Genomic DNA, 12863 nt, shown 5'->3' with positions numbered 1-12863 from the left:
TTTTAGTTTCATCAGTATGTACTGTACTTCCTCTATTCACCGCCAGTTGGCCCAATTGAAGGAAGGTAATGTTGGCTTCAGTGCTTGTGTTGACTTTGCTCTACAGTACTAGCATCGAGCACATCAGTACGTAGCATCAACAGGTTAGTGTTCATCACGAACGTGGTTTTGCAGTCAGTGCAGTGTTTACAAATGCGGAGTTGGCAGATGCCCATTTGATGTACGGATTAGCACAGGGCAGTAGCCGTGGCGCGGTACGTTTGTATCGAGGAAGATTTCCAAAACGAAGGTGTCCCAACAGGAAGACGTTCGACACAATTGGTCGGCTTCTTAGGGAGCACGGAACATTCCAGCCTATGACTCGCTACTGGGGAAGAGCTAGAACGATGAGGACACCTGCAATGGACGAGGCAATTCTTCGTGCAGTTGACGAGAACTCTAATGTCAGCATCAGAGAAGTTGCTGCTGTACAAGGTAACGTTGACCACGTCGCTGTATGGAGAGTGCTACGGGAGAACCAGTTGTTTCCGTACCATGTACAGCGTGTGCAGGTACTATCAGCAACTGATTGGCCTCCACGGGTACACTTCTGCGAATGGTTCATCCAACAATGTGTCAATCCTCATTTCAGTGCAAATGTTCGCTTTACGGATGAGGCTTCACTCGAACGTGATTAAATTGTAAATTTTCACAATCAACATGTGTGGGCTGACGAGAATCCGCACGCAATTGTGCAATCACGTCATCAACACAGATTTTCTGTGAACGTTTGGGCAGGCATTGTTGGTGATGTCTTGATTGAGCCCCGTGTTCTTCCACCTATGCTCAATGGAGCACGCTATCAATTTCAGGTTTCAACCGACTTTCTGTACCTAGTATTATGTGAGCTGCACTGCTTTTCATGAGTGCTTCAAACTCTGACACTTTGTTGAGAATGCTTTGGCAGTTTACCAACGGGATTTTTATACTCCCACCTGTGAAAGACATTTCTTTCAATCTTTCACTGATACTTTGGGGTTTCATACAGCTACAGTTACCTGGATTTGATGGAGGGGTGCCTAATCTAAAAAAAAAAACCTTTTGTGTACCCCACACACAATCAGCTACAAGAGTAGCAGCGTCTGATGATGTGTTGTGATCACCTGACCCATTTAGGGGGACCCTACAGGTCTCAAGCCAATGGCGCAAGGTCAGGGAGTCACAGCATAGCTTGTCACAGAACTTTCGAAGTCTTTCGTTCAGTCCTTCCACTTGACTCAGTACCAAAGAGCCACAATGCTTCGTTGAAGCTCCATGCTCAAGGCTGATCTAAACCTTCTCTGCCAGCCTCTGACCCAAGAATGACCTCAGAGTCCAGACAAATGGCATCACTTGTTCCAACGTGCACCACAATGTGCAGTTGCTTGCACCCTGTTCCCAGCATAGCTTGTCACAGAACTTTCGAAGTCTTTCGTTCAGTCCTTCCACTTGACTCAGTACCAAAGAGCCACAATGCTTCGTTGAAGCTCCATGCTCAAGGCTGATCTAAACCTTCTCTGCCAGCCTCTGACCCAAGAATGACCTCAGAGTCCAGACAAATGGCATCACTTGTTCCAACGTGCACCACAATGTGCAGTTGCTTGCACCCTGTTCCCTCAGTGGCCGTTGGAATAGCCTCTTCAACATGTTGAATGAGGCCCCCCAGGCATACACACTGAGTGCACCTGGTTTCCTTTTCTGTCCCTTGCTGCCATTTCCCTAAGTGGCGCCATCCATTTGCTACAACTGGCAATGATTAATAGAACCCTACCTCCTGACACCAGACAAAACAGATTTCTCCAAAATAGGTGAAGTGAGTTCCACTGACAGTTTCAGTGAAAGACAGCCCCTCAAACTTGTTGGTTAGGGGGTTTATTACAACACCATGAATGCTCCCTGGTCGCCATCCACTGTCCATATTACATTTTAGCGGATTACTCATAAAATATTGAATATAATTTCTTCCTAGCATGTTTCCTAGCTTTAATAAAAATGTACTTTATTTCAGTAATAATAGTCTTTCAATACTGAGTCAGGCAGACAGGATAGTGCTTCACAATTACATATTAAGACTCACATTTTAATTTGATTTTGTTCTTTATCTTCAACTAACATCATATTTAAAATATGTTGTTGTTGTTGTTGGGATGTTTAAGGGGGACTAAACAGCTAAGGTCATCAGTCCCCCATTCCAAAAAAAAACCGGCGAAAAAAAATTTACGGAACAGGTAAAACCCCAAGGGGGGAGGAGACTCCCCTCCCCCCAGTCACTGAAAGAACACCAATGTGTCAGCAAACACTAGAGACAAGAAAAGTACAGACGAACACTGGACAGAAAGAAACGGAAGAAAATAAGAGGGTCGGAGACTGGTTGACTGACCATGGGAACAAAAATTGGGAAAGAGTCAACCATCCGAATACACATATTAAAATCTGCAACCAATGAGACACCCGAGGACAAGAGACACAGAAAGGGAAAGGGACAGGTCCCCCCTAAATGGAACCATAAAAAGGACTACCACGGATAAAATTTAAAACGTCGTCAGCCATGGAGGCATCGTCGCATAAAACCAAAGGCAACGTGCCCGGGAGATTAAAAGTCTGCCGGAGGATGCGCAGGCGGGGACACTCCAACAAAATGTGGGCGACCGTCAACCGGGACCCACACTGACACAGGGGGGGATCCTCCTGACGCAAAAGATGTCCGTGCGTCAGGTAGGTATGGCCGATGCGGAGCCGACACAGGATGACAGAGTCCCTGCGAGAAGCCCGCAGGGAGGACTGCCACACATCGGTCGTCTCCTTAACAGCCCGCAGTTTATTCGGAGAAGTCAGGCTACGCCACTCATCACGCCACATCTGAAGCACCTTACGGCGCAACGCCAGCTGCAAATCACGAGCCGGGAGGCCGATCGCCAAAGTGGGGGCGTCGACCGCCCCTTTGGCCAGCCTGTCGACACGTTCATTCCCCGGGATGCCAACGTGACCTGGCGTCCAAACAAAGACCACCGAACGACCAGAGCGGGTAATGGCAAAAACAGACTCCTGAATAAAGGATACCAGAGGAGAAGAGGTATAGCAGCGGTCGATAGCCTGGAGGCTGCTCAGGTAGTCACTGCAGATGACGATGGACGTACCTGAGCAGGAACGCATATGCTCAAGAGCGCGCAATATGGCCACGAGCTCTGCAGTAAAAATACTGCAGCCAGCCGGCAAGGAGCGCTGTTCAACATGGGCAGCGTGAGCAAAAGCGTAGGCAGGACGACCATCCACCAGGGAACCATCAGTGTAGACAGGCTCACAGCCTGAAAATGAGGCGACGAGCGCAAGAAAACGGTGACGGAGGGCCACATGCGGAACCGAGTCCTTGGGTTCCCGTGCCAAGTCCAGGCGGACGGACGGACGGGGCATGCACCAGGGAGGCGTGGGTGCACAGGCCCGGAAGGGCGGCAGAAGAGGGAACGACCCCAGTTCCGAAAGCAGGGACTGGACACGGACAGCAATGGAAAGCCCAGACCTAGGTCGCCGGTCGGGCAGAGGGAGGACCCTGGCAGGGAAAAGCAGGCGATGATTGGGATGGCCCGGTGAGCAATGCACGTGGACAGCATAGTCGGCGAGCAGTCGGTGGCGGCGAATCCGCAGCGGGGGAACCCCGGCCTCCACCAGCAGACTATCCCTCGTATGGAAAGCACCAGTTGCAAGCCGAACCCCACAGTGGTGTATGGGGTCCAACAACGTCAACACTGAGGGCGATGCAGACCCATAGGCCAGGCTCCCATAATCAAGCCTGGACTGCACAAGGGCTCTGGACAATCGCAACAGCGTGCTGCGATCTGCACCCCAAGACGCATGGCTCAGGCAGCGGAGGGCGTTGAGGTGCTGCCAGCACTTTTGCTTCAGCTGAGTAATATGAGGAACCCATGTGAGCCGGGCATCAAAGACGAGTCCTAAGAAGCGGCTAGTGTCCACCACTTCAAGTAGGTGACCGTCGAGGTAAAGTTCCGGATGAGGGTGGACCGTCCGACGCCTGCAGAAGTGCATAACTCGAGTCTTGGCCGCAGAGAACTGAAATCCATGAGTCAGAGCCCATGATGCCGCCTTGCGAACGGCTGCTTGCAGCCTGCGTTCGGCGACTCCCGTAGTCGTTGAGCTAAATGAGATGCAGAAGTCGTCGGCATACAAAGAAGGAGACACCGACGACCCCACGGCTGCAGCCAGACCATTAATGGCCACTAGAAATAAGGAAACGCTCAACACCGAGCCCTGCGGGACCCCATTTTCCTGTATATAAGATGAACTAAAGGCGGCACCGACTTGCACCCGGAAAGAGCGGCGCAATAAAAAGTTTTGAAGAAAAGCTGGGAGCTGACCACGAAGACCCCACTCGCGCAACGTAGCAAGGATGTGATGCCTCCATGTTGTGTCATATGCCTTCCGCAGATCAAAAAATACAGCAACGAGATGCTGACGACGGGAAAAGGCCGTACGGATAGCAGATTCCAGCCGCACCAAATTGTCTGGAGCAGACCGGCCCTGACGGAAGCCACCCTGGGATGGAGCGAGGAGACCGCGCGACTCAAGGACCCAACACAAACGCCGCCCCACCATACGTTCGAGCAATTTGCACAAAACGTTGGTTAGTGTAATGGGACGATAGCCGTCCACCGCCAGAGGGTCCGCACCGGGCTTCAAGATGGGAACGATAACACCCTCTCGCCATTGCGACGGGAACACGATCTCGCTCCAAATGCGGTTAAAGATGGTGAGGATGTGTCTCTGGCAGTCCCTGGACAGATGCTTCAGCATCTGCGCGTGGATGCAGTCCTGTCCTGGCGCTGTATCAGGGCAATTGGCGAGGGCAGCGAGGAATTCCCTCTCGCTGAAAGGAGCATTGTATTTTTCAGAACGACGTGTGTGGAACGATAACGGCGTCCGCTCGGCGCGCTCCTTTAGAGAGCGAAAGGCAGGAGGGTAAGTTGCAGTCGCAGAGCTCGTAGCAAAGTGCGTGGCAAGGTGGTCAGCAATGGTGGCAGCGTCCGTGCAGACAGCGCCGTCCAGGGAGATTCCAGGGACACCCATAGGGGTCTGGTATCCATAAATCCGCCGGATGCGGGACCACACGAGCGACGGGGAGACGCGGGAGCCCAAGGATGAAATGTACCTCTCCCAGCATTCCTGCTTACGCCGTGCAATAAGACGACGGGCCAAGGCACGGAGCTTCTTAAAGGCGATGAGGGTCTCCAGAGACGGGTGCCGCTTATGACGCTGGAGAGCCCGCCTACGGTCGCGAATAGCCTCAGCAATCTCCGGCGACCACCAGGGGACAGACTTCCTCCGAGGGAGTCCAGAAGAGCGAGGGATGGCAGTCTCGGCTGCAGAAATAATTGACTAGGTCAAGACACGGACCACTTCGTCAATGTCACCCTGTGGGAGAGAAGCAATGGTGGCAGCGGAAGTAAAAGCCGGCCAGTCAGCCCTGTTGAGAGCCCAGCGGGGCAGGCGCCCAGAAGAATGACACTGGGGCAGTGACAAATAGATGGGAAAATGGTCACTACCACACAGGTCAGGATGCACTCTCCAGTGAAGGGATGGGACAAGTCCGGGGCTGCAAAGAGAGAGATCGATGGCCGAGAACGAGCCATGGGCCACACTGAAATGCGTGGGAGCACCGGTGTTCAAGAGGCTAAGGTCGAGCTAAGCCAACAAATGCTCCACAGCGCGACCACAGTCATCGGAGACAGTCCCACCCCATAGAGGGTTGTGAGCATTGAAATCGCCCAGAAGCAGCAATGGCGGCGGGAGTTGAGCCAGCAGCGCAGCCAAGACATGTCGGGGGAGTTGCCCATACGGAGGAACGTAAACAGAGCAAACAGTAATAGCCGGCGAGAGCTCAATCCTGACAGCGACTGCCTCTAAAGGCGTCAGAAGGGGTACTGGTGAGCTACAGACAGAGTGGTGAACAAAGAGGCAAACTCCACCTGAAGCTCGTTGACAGTCAGCGCGGTTCTTATAGTATCCCCGATAACCGCGAAGGGCAGGGGTCCGCATTGCTGGAAACCAAGTTTCCTGAAGAGCAATGCACAGAACAGGGGAAACACTCAGAAGCATCCAGAGCTCAGGCAGGTGGCGGAAATAACCGCCGCAATTCCACTGGAGAATGGAAGCAGGATGGGACTAAGAGGCAGACGGCGCCGCAGAGTCAACGGCCGCCACCGAGCGAGAGTCAGCTGTGTCCATAGGAGAGGTCCCCGAGGGTTCCGTGAGGGCGAGATCCGCGGCAGAGGCGAGGATCTCCACCGCATCCCCAGAGCCAGAGCTATTGACAGCAGGCGGTACTGAAACTGCCGGAGCGTCCTTCTTCTTGGACACGTTCCGGTCCTTCTTCTCGCGTCTGTCCTTTGGCTTAGAGGGCTGGGAGAGTTTCTCTGAAGGAGCGTCGGAGGCTGACGACGACGCAGAAGCCCTACGACCAGCAGGTGGATGAACCTTCAGCCACTGGCTGACATCCGGCGGGGTAGCAGAAGAAACGGAAGAAGGGAGGGCCCCGAGGGACCCCTTCCGCGAGAGAGGAGCCGGCAGAGACGACGCCGGCGGAGACGACGCCGGCAGAGAAGGGGGAGGGGGAGGGGGAGGGATCGAGCCCCCTGGTTTTGGAGCAGATGTCACTCCTGAAGCATGTGCGGGGGGAGTGACAGAAGGGGGTTTGCCCCCAACTGCTAAGGGGGCAACAGAGGAAGGCTTGCCCCCAGACACGAGGGGGGCAGACAGAGATGGACAGCCCCGAGGGCCAACTGAAGGCGGCACAGAGGAGGCGACAACTGCCGCCCGCGAGGGCGACGATAACGTAGCTGCAGCATAAGAAGTTTGAAGGGGGACAGGATGCAACCTTTCAAATTTCAGTTTTGCCTCGCGATAAGTAAGCCGGTCCAGGGTCTTAAATTCCATAATCTTCCGCTCCTTATGAAGAACGGGGCAGTCCGGCAAGCATGGAGAGTGGTGTTCCCCACAGTTGACACAGACAGGCGGAGGCGCACATGGAGAATCGGGATGAGAGGGGCGTCCGCAATCTCGACATGTGGCGCTGGATGGGCAACGGGAGGACATATGCCCAAACTTCCAGCACTGGAAGCACCGCATCGGGGGAGGGACGTATGGCTTGACGTCACAACGGTAAACCATTACCTTGACCTTCTCAGGCAATACAGCACCCTCGAAGGCCAAGATAAAGGCACCGGTGGCCACCCTGTTGGTCTTGGGACCTCTGTGCACACGACGGACAAAATGCACACCACGTCGTTCCAAGTCAGCTCTCAGCTCGTCATCGGACTGTAACAAGAGGTCGCGATGGTAAATAATCCCCTGGACCATATTTAAGCTACTGTGGGGAGTGACGGTAACAGGGACGTCTCCCAGCTTATCACACAAGAGCAACGCCCGTGACTGGGCTGGGGAGGACATCTTGAGGAGGATGGACCCATTCCTCATTTTAGACAAACCCGCCACTTCCCCAAACTTATCCTCCAGGGGTTCCACAAAAAACATAGGCTTTGGCGAAAGAAAGGAGTCACCATCAGTCCTGCTGCAGACAAGGTATTGTGGTACATAAGGCTCCTGCTTGGCACTAGATCTGCGTCCCTCCCATGGCGCAGCCAACGAAGGGAACGACTGAGGATCATATTGTGCAGCATCGAATTCAATTTTGCCTCGCTTAGAGACGCTGGTGGCAGTGCGACCACCAGCTTGGTGAGATTTATTGCGCTTCATTGCGCCACATCCGCCCAGATGCCACCTACTCCGAACGAGGGCTCTCCCCAAGGGTGCCACCCAGCCAAAGCAACGGGTACCTGGCCGATATCCCATTGCCCGGAGTCCCCGTGCCCCAGACAAGATGGGCACATACTCCTTGGCATGCATGAGGAGGAAACAGCTCTGGCATCTGTAGTGCGATCCCTGCGTGGTCAGGGGGCTACCACCAAGAGGGTACATGACGACCCCACCACAACGGACTGGCTACCGTGCTGGATTTTAGGTGTTGAAAGGGTCCACAGTTGCCGTGGGCGCTAAGAAGGGGAATGCGCACAAGACGAGGAGGCAACCCAGAAGACATGGGGTGTAAATCCCTCCACACGACAATAGATAGCATGCAAGATGGAGGTGCACGATGGACCAATAGAAAAACACCACGTAAGGCGTCCTTCCCCAAATGGCACGCACTAACAACGGAAATTTTGAAAATGGCAGGTCAAACCCAAGTGGGGACCATCACAGAAGGCCGAAACTTTGAAGACTCCTTTTAGTCGCCTCTTACGACAGGCAGGAATACCGCGGGCCTATTCGTACCCCCGAACCCGCAGGGGGGTTTAAAATATGTGTCATAGACAATGATAGTAAGTATATTTTAGTGATTTTAAGAAAATAATATGTTTTCGAACATTCTTACCAATTACAATGTCTACTTGAGCCATGCAATAATAATACACATGACATAAAGTGACTGTATCTCCTGAAAGAAAATATGTCTTGATGCGTTACTTGTTTGATAAAATTATTAAAATAAAGGTCAGAAAATTAATATTTATGAGTCACTCAAGAAGCATAAAGATTATCCCTGAAATATTACAAACATGCATTGTGTAGGAGTAAATAGTCTTCTGTATGATGCATAAAGTAAATTAAAAGGAATCAGACTTTTTTCCCCTAACCCTTCCATTGTGAAACAAACCTGTAAAAGAAAAACTAAAATACTAATTGAAAATCAGGAGTCATGTGGCCTACACACTGGTGGAAGTTAGTTCTGAGTATTGCCATATATATACCAAACCTGATATTCAAAAACCCGACATGAATTCGCACTATGTACCTTTTAAGAACATTTAACAAAATGGTACGCACTACAGGATACTCTTTAGACACAGCACTAACTAAAGGAAGTGTCTTTCTCTTGGGTATCATCTTACAAGAGGGAAAAATGTATGTAGCAAACATAGTGTTCTGATATGTGCCATCCCATTCTATTTCAGAAGGAAGGTAATATGTAACTTGTAAGCATACTATCCTTCCAGTTAATATGTGTGGGGCTTATTTTTCTTATTTTTTCATTGAGAGGTTCAAGCACTTTCTTGCACAGTAGTTGTGTTGTTTACATTTGTGTTTATCCATTATTACTGTGCCATGTGTCAACATGTGGAAATGTCTGACGTTGAGGGTTATACAAATGAGTATATGTTGAAAATAAAATAGAAAGAAACTTTCACATGGTAAAAATATATTAAATACAAAGGTTCCAAGACTTACCAAGTGGGAAAGCGCCGGTGGACAGGCACAATAAAATAACACACAAACACACACACAAAATTTCAAGCTTTCGCAACCGGCAGTTGCTTCGCCAGGAGAGAGGGAAGGAGAATGAAAGATGAAAGGATGTCACTGATCCATCAAGTAACATACTGAGCCACAGTGTTTTAAATTCTGACAGGAGAACAGCTTTTACCCCATCTAGAGACAAGAGTGCCCTACCTAGAGACAAGAGAAGAATGTGGAAGAAGTTTGATAGTTTTATGTTTTGCATGGCCTCAAATATCCCAATATCAGCATGTTTAAGCATGTCCACATATTTGTGTAAAATGCTCAGTTACTTTGACTTTTTCTTTAACTTGTGTATTTTTTGCTTAAGTCATTGTAAGAAAATGTCTATTGATTTTCCAGGATGTGGAGGAGAGTCAAAGTGAGCGGCACCAGAAATACAGAGACCTCAGACGACGTGAAGAAACTATGGAACAGTTTCTTTCAACATATAAAGAAAATAATGAGCAGAGCATAGCCCGCCTGGATCAGTTGGAGAGTGATATTGAAATAGCTTTACAAGAAATAAGCAGGAACTTGGCTCGTTCTGGGCATCTTCCTAGTGTAGAAGACTTTTCTGTAATGAAGGACAACTTATTATTTAAGGAGGGTGAATTGGAGAAGTCTAAGAAAACATCAGAAACATTAATCAAAGAACAGCAGCAGCTGCAGATCAATCTTCAAAAGGTATGTAAAACTAGAATGTGAATGTTGCAGTTTATTTTTATTAAAAGCTTAAACATAAATAAAAACCAGACAGAAAGGAAAGAAATACTAGGAAATATAGTTCATATTGTAAACATGTACATGAAAAAGAAACCAAATTGAACAGGTTTCAGTCTTTTGGAGTCATTGTTTCTGTCAAAAGAAAGTAAAATGCCAATTATTAATAAATAAACATAGTCAGGAATTTTCAGAGCGGATTTATTATTGTCTGGTACCACTTGGAAAATTCTTAAATTTGTTTATTCATGTCAATAGTACACCTTGTAGATTGGGTAGCTGATTCCACATCAGTGACAAGGGGAGGCCATGATGTTGGGATCACAGGTTTACTTCAAACTTTCCACACCTTTAGCAGGTCATTAAAATAACATACTGTGCAAGCAGTAAGTTTGTAAGTAGGATGTTTAGGTCTTTTTTTATTGGTAACGCCGCCGCCACGTAGCGCCCTGTATGAAAATCACTGGCTGTGCCGTGTGCAGTCTGTGGCTGGTTTGCATTGTTGTCTGCCATTGTAGTGTTGGGCAGCGGCAGCTGGATGTTAACAGCGCGTAGCGTTGCGCAGTTGGAGGTGAGCCGCCAGCAGTGGTGGACGTGGGGAGAGAGATGGCAGAGTTTTTGCAATTTGTAAGAATTGATGTCATGAACTGATATATATATATTATGACTATTAAGATAAATACATTGTTTGTTCTCTATTAAAATCTTTCATTTGCTGACTCTGCTTATCAGTAGTTAGTGCCTTCAGTAGTTTGAATCTTTTATTTATCTGGCAGCTCGCTGTATTGCAGTAGCTTGAGTAACGAAGATTTTTGTGAGGTAAGTGATTCGTGAAACGTATAGGTTAATGTTAGTCAGGGCCATTCTTTCGTAGAGATTTTTGAAAGTCAGATTGCCTTGCGCTAAAAAATATTGTGTGTCAGTTTAAGCACAGTCTTGTATAATTTTTGTAACGGGACGTTTCAAGTTGCATTACTCTAGCAATTCTGAGAAAATTACAAGAGAAGCATTATGCATCTGTTATGTGGCTTATGTATGTGTGCATAGGAGCCAGACATTAAGAGTTCATGGTGGTCAAGGTGGTCAAGTGATTTGCATTCGAGCTGCATAAGATGAATGTCTAACAAGTGACGGTTCAACTCCCGCTCAATCTTAATTGTTAATCTATTTTTTTCATCACTGGTTATGTTATTTGAGAAGTAATATAATGCAAAAAAAAAAACACATGTATTTGCTTGAAGTTTCAGTTTATGTTTTCCGTGTGTGTATCACAAATACCATCCTGCAGCGCATGATGCCGAGAGCACATCTGATGAGTAATTGTTCATTACTCTTGTCGTCTGGCACTGGGTGACATACTGCATTACTGATGGTGAATGACGGCATTTGCATCCTTATTTATTAGGTTTGACTTGGGCTTGCCAAACCTGTCCCTCGTCCTTGAAAATTTAATTACAAATAGTAAATAGCCAAGTAACACATGAAATTCAATACAACTTCATAAACATGCATATGTTTTTTTTTTTCATTGTATTACCTCTCAAATACCATATAAATTAAATACAGTAACCAATGATAAAAAGATATGGATTAAAAAGTAAGTGTTAGCTGGATTCGAATGATGGCCTCATCCACAACTGAGAATGCTAACCTCTTGACAAGAATGATTTCTTACAATCAGCACCTTCGCACAGTTACATAATGGACACGTAAAACTTTTATTGCGATTTTCTCATAATTACCGGAGTATTGCACCTTACTATTTGCTCATTACATTGTTTTAATGGCCTAGTAAAGGTGTAAAAAGTTTATCCCTGATCCCAATGTCATTGCCTCCCCTTGTGAGAAAATTGAGTGCAACAGATTATGTAACATGGAGAGAACAATGATTACTCTCAGTCTGCAGAAAATGTAAAAGTGAAAGAAAGGTGAAAAATTGAGACAGCAACAAAAATGAAAATTTAGCAGTAATCAGTCGCCTCATTTTGATTCATGTGTAATCTGTTTTTGGTATCCCACTCTAGTCTTACGTTACCATTATGTTGTTGTCCTGGAGGCTGAACAGTGTAAAGGAAAAAAAATATAACCTGCATTATGCCTCATCCAGCGTTATCTTTTTAGTATCAGTCCGTGTCTCGTGACTCCGCTCTCAGCTCGAGAATCAATATGATGTCACATGTGCCTGTCCACTGACATGACATCATCTATAAATCCTGCTACCCTGCACTTGTCAACCAATTCTCACTATTCTCTGAAGCCTTCAATATGCACCATAGGTAGTAGAGTTATTGACCTGTCTGTGTTTACATTTTTTTATTCGGATCACTCCCCGGTCTGTTTACACACGATAATGACAACTTTTGCAAAATTGGGCTATGCTTCTGGCTAACTGTTCACTTCATGAGTTTTGGGGTCATTGATGACAGAAACCACCTGCTTGTTCTATCAGTCTCTGCCTCACAGCTGGTGGAAGTGGTCATAAACTGTGTTCTATCTTATGCTGCGAAGGATAGAAAAATCTTGGTATTAATTTCATTACCCATTGACATGCCAAAGTCTAACCATTTGCATGCCTCATATTTTAAAAATCATCTGCATGACAATGATCTGACACCTCACTCATCTCTTAGTCTCTGCTCTACTCACAAAGTTTCTAACTTTCCCCAATTTTCTTCTTTCCTCCCTGAGAAAGGAACTAACTGTTCCAAAATGGAGGACACTTTTTTTTTTTTTTTTTTTTTTTTTTTTTTTTTTTTTTTTTTTTTTAAAAAAATGTGTCT

At 47.7% G+C, this 12863-nt stretch overlaps 1 protein-coding gene across 2 annotated transcripts in view; it reads left to right on the top strand.

The window, feature by feature from the left end:
* The window catches only part of LOC126272699 (intraflagellar transport protein 74 homolog), a 205929-nt gene that overhangs the window by 101767 nt on the left and 91299 nt on the right, over positions 1–12863 (top strand). For both annotated transcript variants that reach the window (XM_049975734.1, XM_049975732.1), the window contains exon 7: positions 9724–10047. In XM_049975734.1, coding sequence (XP_049831691.1) covers positions 9724–10047 — 324 coding nt within the window. The remainder of the gene's footprint in view (positions 1–9723; positions 10048–12863) is intronic.

This window comes from Schistocerca gregaria, chromosome 5 (assembly GCF_023897955.1).
Source record: "Schistocerca gregaria isolate iqSchGreg1 chromosome 5, iqSchGreg1.2, whole genome shotgun sequence".
Classification (NCBI taxonomy): domain Eukaryota; kingdom Metazoa; phylum Arthropoda; class Insecta; order Orthoptera; family Acrididae; genus Schistocerca; species Schistocerca gregaria.
This window is presented reverse-complemented; position numbering and strand designations above follow the sequence as displayed.